Source organism: Muntiacus reevesi, chromosome 9, assembly GCF_963930625.1.
Source record: "Muntiacus reevesi chromosome 9, mMunRee1.1, whole genome shotgun sequence".
Taxonomy (NCBI): domain Eukaryota; kingdom Metazoa; phylum Chordata; class Mammalia; order Artiodactyla; family Cervidae; genus Muntiacus; species Muntiacus reevesi.
The window spans coordinates 14,241,163-14,252,029 of NC_089257.1; the positions used below are offsets into that span (position 1 = coordinate 14,241,163).

Here is a 10,867-nt window from a genome sequence, read left to right on the forward strand (position 1 = left end):
TTTTGCATTCTAAGTAAATGAACCCTGATGTCAAATGACTCCCTTCATGTTGGGTGATGCACTTATTTACTATGAGATACGATGTTCCTTTTCCAGAGCTTCTTCATAGCATTAGTCAACTCAGAATTTCTTAGACTGTAGATTAGTGGGTTCAGCATGGGAGTTATGACTGTACAGAACACACTCACAGATTTGTCAATGGGGAAGGTCTTAGCAGGTCTTGCATTTATGAAAATACAGGGAACAAAGAAGCAGACAACCACAGTGATGTGGGAACCACAGGTCTGGAGGGTTTTCCGCCTCCCTTCCTGACTCAGGTTCTTCAGAGAGTGCAGGATGACTACATAGGAGACAAGTAAGAGCAGAAACACAAGAGTGCAGATCAGTCCTCCATTGGCCAACACTAAGATGCCAGTGACATAGGTGTCAGTACAGACGAGTTCCAATAAGGCGTACATGTCACACATATAGTGATCAATGACATTGGGGCCACAGAATGGAAGCCCATAAACAGTGCTAAGTTGAATCACTGAGTGCAGAAAACCTCCAACCCAGGACACCACCAGCAGCGCAACACACACCCTGTGCCTCATGATCACCAGATAATGCAAGGGCTTACAGATGGCCACATAGCGGTCATAGGCCATCACCAGCAGAAGGAAGACCCCGGATCCAGCAAAAAGGTGCTCTGCAAACAGCTGAGTCATGCAAGATTCAAAGGATATGTTTTTTTCTCCAAAGAACAAGTCTGAAATCAATCTGGGGGTAATAGAAGAAGAATAAGTGACATCCATAAATGATAAACTAGCAAGAAAAAAGTACATCGGTGAGTTCAGCGTCTTACTGATAGTTACAGTAATGATAATGAGAAAGTTGCCCAGTACAGTCAAAATGTAAAAGACCAAGAACATAACAAAAAGGACTTTTTGCTCCTTTGCATTCTTTGTGAGTCCCAAGAGGACAAAGTAAGATATATTGTTCCTTGGTTCCATCTAGTTCTTACAAGAGCTGAGTTTGTGTATTAGAAGCAGTTTACCTATAAAACAAGGGGGGAAAGAATTAAATGTTTAATTTTTTATTTATCCATTCATTAGAAGAATATGAATGGCATATATTTTGGGTCCAATGTGTTAAGGACATTCTAATTATCAGCTTGAAAAAGCCATAGAACCCTACCCTCAGTGATGTGACACATGATAAGGAATCAGGCAATTGCAGCCATCACATGAATATTCACACAGTGCTAAGAGTTACAGCATAGGTGTATATATCAAACTAGAATCAGAGAAGACTTCCCAAAGGAGTCAGTGCTTCAGCTGAGTTTTGTTTTATTTTGTTTTAATGAGAGAATAAAAAAGATGGGAAGAGAATTCCATGAAAGGAACACCATTTATGAAGTCACAAATGTGTAACACCTGTGACTCTCTTAAGGTAATTTACATAATCAATGTGAGTAGACTAACTATGAATAGAAGATCCCTGTCTTGAATTTTCTCAGACCTCATTGATACACCTTAGGTCTTCAGGGGAATATTTCCCTTTTCCTGACCAATAAGTGCTGCAGCAGTCTAATTTTGTGTCTCCAGCCCCACTCTCTCCCTTAATTTTCAAATTTATATATGCAACATCTCTAATTTTTGACATCAAGTTGATTGGCAATTTAGTATTTCTAAAACTAGCTTTTAACTTTTCCATGAAAAACATAAGCAGTTCCTATACAAAATTTAAAGACGCGTACCCTATTTATCTCATTAAATACTATCATTTTCCATGCTATTGTCCTGACAAAAAAATTTTTCATTCCTTTCTTAATTTCTTCCTGATCTGCTGCGGTATCCTCCTACCAAGTTTTTTTGTGTTTATTCTCCAAAAATTGGTTCTCCTAAAGCAGCTCAAATTGTCTTTTTCAGTTTTATTCTGATGATATCACTCTATTGCTCAGAACTGCTACAGTATATTCCAATCATGCACTCATAGTCTAATGTATCATATTTAATATTTATAATAACAAGAAATGCAATTGCCATTTTATAATTGAAGAATCTAATACTCAGGATATATCATTTATTTTCCCAAAATCACACGCTTCTAAGTGATATATCTAGAATTGAATCTACATTTGTTTGACTTCAAAGTAATTTAGTTTCTTACATAAAGAAAATCATACAACTGTGAGACTGGTTCTCATTATTTTCTGTTAGTCTTACCTTGTGGAGGTTTGCTCAGAATCTAAGGATGATTTGAAGTTATTCATAAACACTTGAAATTGTTTTTCATCCAGTTTGATGACAGAGGCCAAATGCTGCCTTATTAATTTGAGTTTATTTCATTTGGCAGTCTGTCCTTTTTCTCCACTGAGTCTTCTGATTATTCAGAAGTTCATTTTTATATAAAATACAGATTATTTGAAAGGAGTTCCATGGCACACAGAACAAAATCGTTTATCACATCAGGAAATGTATCAAAATGACCAGCAAATCCTCCATATTCATAGAAAACATAGATATCAACCAGCCATTTCCTAGGGAATTTTTTCACAACTTATTTCCTAACATTAAAATGAAAAATAGCATTTGAATGTTTAGCTCTTCTCACACTCACGTTAACATGGGCAGACTAGTTGACTTCAGATTTCCAAAGACTTTGCTGTGATTTTTTTGTCAAGTTTTAAGTGTAAGAAATGACCTTCTGAAAAATATATGACAGTCACTGAGTGGATAGCATCTTCTCCCTGTTAAGGGTGAGATTATGGAATATTTCATCCCTTCCAGCTGAATTTATCATGGAGTCTTGGAATTGGAATGTGTCCAAGACTGATTCTTGCTTTAATTATTACAATGGAATTTTCCACAAAGTTGTTAAAGAACATCTATAGGTAAAGATATTATTAGACCAAAGTTCATATTAAATATCATAATGGTGCAACATGGAAAAATAACTTTAGAATCATTATGAGACTACTGCCAATCAAGAATAAAATCAACCCAATCATTTTGTCCCAGTGAACTTATTTGTTATATATTTCCCACACCTGGCATAGGAAGATTTTCCATTCTTTTATTTACTACTCAATATCCTCAGTTTGGCAATAAGTAGTTCATGATCTGAACCACAGTAAGCTCCCAGTCTGGCTTTTGCTGACTGTAGAGAGAAAAAAAAAAAAAAAAAATCTTAAATTTTAAATTTAAATTAAATTTTTATTTTTATTTTAAAAAATTCTTAAATAGAAGAAAGTAGGGAAAACCACAGGATCATTCAGTTATGACATAAATCAAATCCCTTATGATTATACAGTGGAAGTGACAAATAGACAAATAGATTCAAAGGATTAGATCTGATAGAGTGTTTGAAGAATTATGGACAGAGGTTCATGATATTGTATAGGAGGCAGTTATCAAGACTATCCCCAAGAAAAAGAAATGCAAAAAAGAAGGCAAAATGATTGTCTAAGGAGCCCTTACAAATAACTGAGTAAAGAAGAGAAGCTAAAGGCAAAAGAGAAAAGGAAAGATATATCCGTTTGAATGCAGAGTTCCAAATGATAGCAAGGAGAGATAAGAAAGCCTTCCTCAGCGATCAATGCAAAGAAATAGAGGAAAACAATAGAATGGGAAAGACTAGAGATCTCTTCAAGAAAATCAGAGATACCAAGGGAGTATTTCATGCAAAGATGGGCACAATAAAGGACAGAAATGGTATGGACCTAACAGAGTCAGAAGATATTAAGAATAGGTGGCAAGAATACACAGAAGAACTATACAAACACGATCTTCATGACCCAGATAGCCACGATGGTGCAATCACTCACCTAGAGCCAGACATCCTGGAAGGCGAAGTCAAGCGGGCCTTAGGAAGCATCACTATGAACAAAGCTAGTGGAGGTGATGGAATTCCAGCTGAGCTATTTCAAATACAAAAAGATGACTCTGTTAAGTGCTGCACTCATATGCCAGCTAATTGGACAACTCAGCAGTTGCTGCAGGACTGGAAAAATGTCAGTTTTCATTCAAATCCCAAGGAAAAGCAATGCCAAAGAATATTCAAACTACCACCCAATCTCATTCATCTCACATGCTAGCAAAGTCATGCCCAACATTCTCCAGGCCAGGCTTCAACAGTATGTGAAATGAGAACTTCCAGATGTTCAAACTGGATTTAGGAAAGGCAGAGGAGCAAGAGATCAAATTGCCAACATGGATTGAATCATCGAAAAAGCAAGAGAGTTCCAGAAAAACATCTACTTCTGCTTTATTGACCATGCCAAAGCCTTTGACTGTGTGGATCACAACAAACTGTGGAAAATTCTTAACAGATGGGAATACCAGACCACCTTACGGGTCTCCTGAGAAATCTATATGCAGGTCAAGAAGTAACAGTTGGAACCGGACATGGAACAATGGACTGGGTCAAATTGCAAAAGGAGTGAGTCAAGGTTGTATGTTGTCACTCTGTTTATTTAACTTAAATGCAGAGTACATCATGTGAAATGCTGGGCTGGATGGAGCACAAGCTGGGATCAAGATTGCCGGGAGAAATATCAATAACCTCAGATATGCAGATGACACCACCCTTATGGCAGAGAGTGAAGAGGAACTAAAAAGCCTCTTGATGATAGGGAAAGAGAAAAGGGGAAAAGCTGGCTATAGCCCAACATTCAAAAAAACAAAGTTCATGGCATTCAGTCCCATCACTTCATGGCAAATATATTGGGAAACAATGGAAACAGTGACAGATTTTATTTTCTTAGACTCCAAAATCACTGCAAATGGTGACTGCAGCCATGACATCAAAAAGACACTTGTTGCTTGGAAGAAAAACTATGACAAACCTAGACAGCATATTAAAAAACAAAAACATTACTTTGCAGACAAAGGCCCATCTAGTCAAAGCTATGGTTTTTCCAGTAGTCATGTATGGATGTGAGAGTCAGACTATAAAGAAAGCTGAGCACTGAAGAATTGATGCCTTTGAACTGTGGTGTTGGAGAAGACTCTTGAGAGTCCCTTGGACTGCAAGGAGATCCAACCAGTCCATCCTAAAGGAGATCAGTCTTGAATATTCATTGGAAGGACTGATGCTGAAGCTCCAATACTTTGGCCACCTAATGTGAAGAACTGACTCATTTGAAATGACCCTGATGCTGGGAAATATTGAAGGCGAGAGGAGAAGGGGACAACAGAGGATGAGATGGTTGAATGGCATCACCGACTTGATGGACATGAATTTGAGTGAGCTATGGGATCAGTCCATGGGGTGGCAATGAGTTGGACTTGACTAAATGACTGAACTGAACTGAACTTATTCTCAGCTTAAAATTTTGTTAGAGATATAAAATTATATCAGAAAACACAACTAAATATGTTAACATTTTAGAGATAACAGCTAATTATTTATCCAATTAATTTTTAAAATGTCAGGACACCTGTGTTATGCAGTTATGCCAGCAATTGTATGTTGAATGAGGGTTCAGCAATTTCTAAAATTGGTTGGAAAATCATGCAAAATTTTCCTCCTGCATGGATGTTATTTATGATTCAGGCAATAAAGAAAAAAAAACAATTTAATAAAGTAGTTTTATTCTTTTCACTACTTATAAGTTAAGAAATAAGGTAGTGTGACAGAAAATAAGAAGGAAAATTCTACTATGGATAATGTAAGGAGAGATGATCTTTCTTAAAAGGATATGTTTAAGATGAGATTGAAAGGATAGAAAATGAATACCATCAGAAGCACTGTTACAGAAATGATACCAATGAGCAAAGCAGAACAGATTCGGAGACTCAGAGAGCACACGTATGGTTGTCAGTGGAGGACAATGTGGGAGAGAATTAGGAAGGCTGAGATCTACACGTTCAAACCACTTCATTAAAGTGGATAACCAACAAGGCCCCATGTACAGAACAGGAAGCTCTGTCAGTGTCATGTGGCAGCCGGAATGGGAAGGGAGTTTGGGGAGAATGGATACGTGTATCCGTGACTGGGTCCCTTTGCTGTCCACCTGAAACTATCACCACATTGTTAATGACTGTGCCTTCATTTTCAGTCACTCAGTCATGTCTAGTTCCTTGAGAACCATGGACTATAGCCCACCAGCCTCCTCTGTCCACAGCATTATCCAGGCAAGAATACTAGAGTGGGTTGCCATGTCCTCAGGGAACCATCCTAACCCAGGAACTGAACCCTTGTCTTCTGAGTCTCCTGCATTGCAGGTGGATTCTTTACCACTGGGCAACTGGTGACACTCATTAATTGGCTATACTCTGAATAAAATAAAAAGGTTTTAAAGAATCTCTATTACAGAAAGTAAAACTAAATTTTAAAAATGAGATAATTAATAAAATTATCTCACTTTCAGAGTTGACAGGAGTTATACTTAGAAAACTCTAAAATTTTCATAAGAATTTTTATGGCAATACTATGTTAAAAAGGGCTTGTGAGAGTGTGCCCTCTTCATCCATATTTTAATGGGGAAGTTTTCAATCTTTCAAAGTTGAGGATGATGTTAGCTGTGATCTGTAAATATATGAACTTTATTATGTCAAGGTACACTCTTTCTACTTCCAATTTGTTGAGATTTTATGTGAAATAGAGTTGAATTTCTATACCGTTGTGAATAACCCAGGAGAAACAAAGAAAATAATTCCACCTACAAGCACATCATAAAGAATAAAATAGTTAAGAAAAAACATAACCAAAGAGACAAAAATCTTGTAAACTGAAAACTGCAAAATGTTACTCAGAGAATACACACCCATATATGGAAAGAAATTTATGAATCGGGTTATTAATTAGCATTAAGATGTTAATATGACTATAAGTGACCAACAGATTCAGTGCAATCCTTATCAAAACCCCAAAAACGTTTTTGGCAGAAATAGAAAAATTCATGCCAAGACTCATATGGAATCTCAAGGACTCCAATTTTTTCCAAGACAATCTTGAAAAGGAAAGAGAAAGTGGTCAGTCTAATATTTCCTGATTCTACAACATTACACTAAACAATGGTAGTCACAGCGCCAGTTTTGGAATAAAGACAGACAACAAACTAAAGGAATTAAGAGAGTCTAGAAATAAACCTTTTGTAAGTGCTTAGATAATTTTCCACAAGGGTGTCAACAGCATTTAATGGGGAAAGGATGTTACACTGAGTGGAAAAAGGCAATCAAAAAATTAATAAATGATTCCACTTTACATGAGGCACTTAAAGTAGTCAAGCTCACAGAAAGAATGGTGATTGCCTGGGGCTCACTGAGTGGAAGTGGGAAATTTTATTTACTAGCTGTGGAATTTCAGTTTGGGAAGCTGGAAATGTTCTGCCAATGATAGACAGTGGTATTGTTTGCATAACAAGGTGAATTAATGCCACTTTAATATGATTAAAATTTAAAATTTTGTTATGTATATTTGACCACAATTTTTAAAATAAGTTTAAGAACTAAGGTAATAGGAGCTTTCCGGTGGCTCAGTGATAAAGAATCTGCCCGAAATGCAGGAGACTCAGGAGACATGGGTTCAGTTTCTGGGTTGGGAAGATCCCCTGGCGGAGGGCATGGCAACCCACGTCAGTATTCTTGCCTGGAGAATCCCATGGGCAGAAGAGCTGGTGGGCAACTGTCCACAGGGCCGCAGAGTCGGACTAGACTGCAGAGAGTTGGCATGAGCACACACCGCTTTTGAAGAGCCTGGAGCAAAAAGCAGAGCCTAGAGAAAAGCAGGGCAGTGTGCGTGCCCCTGCACACGATGCCACCTAAGGAGCTGCTTGTCCTTCTACCCCCTGCTGCAGCGGGGGCCCCAGTAGAGCCTTGCCTGAATTTCTTGTCTGGCCTCTAATCAATTTCTATTGATTAAGGAGGTGAAGAACCCTGGGTAGTAACAAGGACAGCAGCCCAGAACCCTCTGGGACCTGCAACCACTCAGACAACCCAAGTGCTGGGGCCCCTGGCCCCGCAGCCAGGGGCCCTGGGACTCGGCTCCACCACCAGGGGGCTGGCCCTAGCCCCAGGTCCTGGTCTCACCCACCAGTGGGCAGGCATCAGCCCCAGGACCGCTGGGCCAAAGCCGCACCCACCAGCCCGTGGCCCTGGTGCCAGCCCAGTCTGTCCCAGCCCACTCACAGCAGGCCAGCACCACCCAGGACAGCCTGGCCCGACCAGTCTGCCAACCAGCAAGACGACACCAGCTCCAGGACCCCCTGTGTGGTGACTGGCCAGAAAGATGTCAATTTGTGTACGATAGCAAAAGTGTCGTTTCTTTATTAGACAATTATTTCCTAAAAATCAGCATGGAAAGGATCAACAATTAAATGAATAGATAAAAGAGATTAACAGACAATTCTAGGGAAAAAATACAAATTATATCAAACAAGTGAAAAGATGTCCAAACCCATATCAAAAGGATTTGTGGTGAATTATAAAACCAAATTTAAAACAAATTTAATCTGATTATCATAGGCCATCAGTTTTATCAGGGTTGATTTTGAGAATGTGGACAAAAACATTCTCACAAACTGTGAACAGGAGTGTGGCTGCTTGTACAACTTCACAGACGGCAATGGCTATGACCATCAACATTTCAAATGCATGGATCACCCGAGCATTGATCCAAACACAACACATTTACCAACAGCTTCACTTCCAGAAGCTCACACTTGCACACACTCAAAAATATATTTCCATTGCAAAATTACTTTTCATAGAAAACTTTTAGAACAACATGAAAAAGAATGGAAACATTAATTTCAGTATGTCTCTATAAAGGAGTATGATGTAGTATGAGAAAAATTAAGGTTTAGCTCTAAATGGACTGCTATGAAAATACTTCACAGATGTTCCTACAAAAGCAAAGTTTACCTACACAGAAAAAAAAAAAAACACATATATTTAAATACAATTGCTTTTACATAGATTATTACCAGATGGATCCTAAGAAATAGAGTGCCCCTGCAGAAGTGGACTAGAAAATATATTGAAAGATAAATAGGAAACGTATTCTACACTTTCTCCTATTTTGTATGATTTGAATTTTTACCATTTGTTATTATCTATCTCACTTCAGCTGTTCAAAAAAAATTAGGGTTACATGAAAAGTTTTGTGTATAATGCAACTGAAATTTTATAAAAAACACAGAGTATATAGCATTAAATACTTTAAATAGCATAATAAAAAGAATAACTTAAAAGACAAGAATCTAACTAAAAATAAACACTGTCTGGAAAAAATTAAAACAAAAAAATGCATAAATTGATAAAAATCAGTGTAACTATATAAAATTTCCTTCCCTAATCTGTTACATGATATTGGTTCCTTCAATCTTTCTTACATTTTTCTAGGTACAGTGATAAGGAAAATATTACAGACCTTGCATTCTACCATGGAGAGAAACTATCCATGCTATTAACAGCACAGTTGCATAGTTATAGTACAACTTTTTATATTATAATTTATAAATTCCTAGAAGAAAAAGAAACCAGCATCAGATTTGAGAAAGATACTGAATTTCAAGGAAGTGGTCTCTGATGTCAAATGACCCCCTTCATGGTAGATGATGCATTTTTTTTACCATAAAATACCATGTTCCTTCTCCAAAGCTTATTCATGGCATTTGTCATCTCTGAGTTTCTCAGAGTGTAGATTAATGGGTTCAGCATGGGGGTTATGACTGTATAAAACACACTCAATGATTTGTCAATGGGGAAGGTCTTCGCGGGTCTCACATACATGAAAATGCAGGGAACAAAGAAGCAGACAACCACAGTGATGTGGGAGCCACAGGTCTGGAGGGCTTTCCGCCTCCCTTCCTGACTCAGGTTCTTCAGAGAGTGCAGGATGACTCCATAGGAGGCGAGTAAGAGCAGAAACACAGCAGTGCAGATCAGTCCTCCATTTGCTGGTACTAAGAGGCCAACGATACAGGTGTCAGTACAGACCAGTTTCAATAGAGGGTACATGTCACAGAAAAAATGATCAATGACATTGGGGCCACAGAATGGGAGCCCGAAAATAGTGCTAAGCTGAATAATGGAGTGCAGAAAACCTCCAACCCAGGACACCACCAGCAGCACAACACACATCCTCTGCCTCATGATCACCAGATAACGCAAGGGCTGACAGATGGCCACGTAGCGGTCATAGGCCATCACCAGCAGAAGGAAGACCTCTGACCCACCAAAAAAGTGCTCTGTAAACAGCTGGGTCATACAGGATTGGAAGGATATGGTATTTTTCCCTAAGAACAAGCTTGAAATCAGTTTGGGAGAAATAGATGAGGAATAAATGACATCCATAAATGATAAACTAGCAAGAAAAAAGTACATCGGCGAATTCAGGATCTTACTAAACGTTACAGTCACCACAATAAGCATGTTGCCCAACATGGTCAAAATGTAGAAGAACAAGAACATAATAAAAAGGACTTTCTGCTCCTTTGGATTCTGAGCGAGGCCCAGGAGGACAAAGTGAGTCACATTGCTCCTTGCTTCCATCTATTCCTCACAGGTGCTGGCTTCACATATGAGGAGCAGTTTACCTATGAATCAAGTCAAAAAATTAAAAACACCTTTACATGGATTATAAGCTTAATGTACTTTATTCACCCAACGTGTTAAACCTGACATTAGGATCATAAAGTCAAAGAAGACTCTTTCCCTATTCTCAGTGATTAGATGTATAATGAGGGGTCAGACCATAACAACCAATTTTATAAGCGTCACTATAAATAGGTTCATATGGATAAGGGTTAACATTTCCAGAATGTCTATAATCAACTCTGGATCTGGGAAGGTTTCTCAAAGAAAACAATACTTCAGCTGAGTTTTATAGGAAAAGTGAAATAATAAGAGTGGATAAATAGGGAATTCCATGAAAAGAT

At 38.2% G+C, this 10,867-nt stretch overlaps 1 protein-coding gene across 1 annotated transcript; it reads right to left on the minus strand.

Annotated features, from left to right (window-relative positions):
* Nucleotides 1-9,518: 9,518 nt before the first annotated feature.
* On the minus strand, nucleotides 9,519-10,481 carry LOC136175726 (olfactory receptor 4A47-like). The gene has a single exon (XM_065945968.1). The coding sequence runs from the start codon at nucleotides 10,479-10,481 to the stop codon at nucleotides 9,519-9,521; it is 963 nt and encodes a 320-aa protein (XP_065802040.1).
* Nucleotides 10,482-10,867: the final 386 nt, after the last annotated feature.

Coding starts and splice junctions, on each gene's coding strand:
- LOC136175726 (XM_065945968.1), bottom strand. CDS start 10,481: ATGGAAGCAAGGAGCAATGTGACTCACTTTGTCCTCCTGGGCCTCGCT.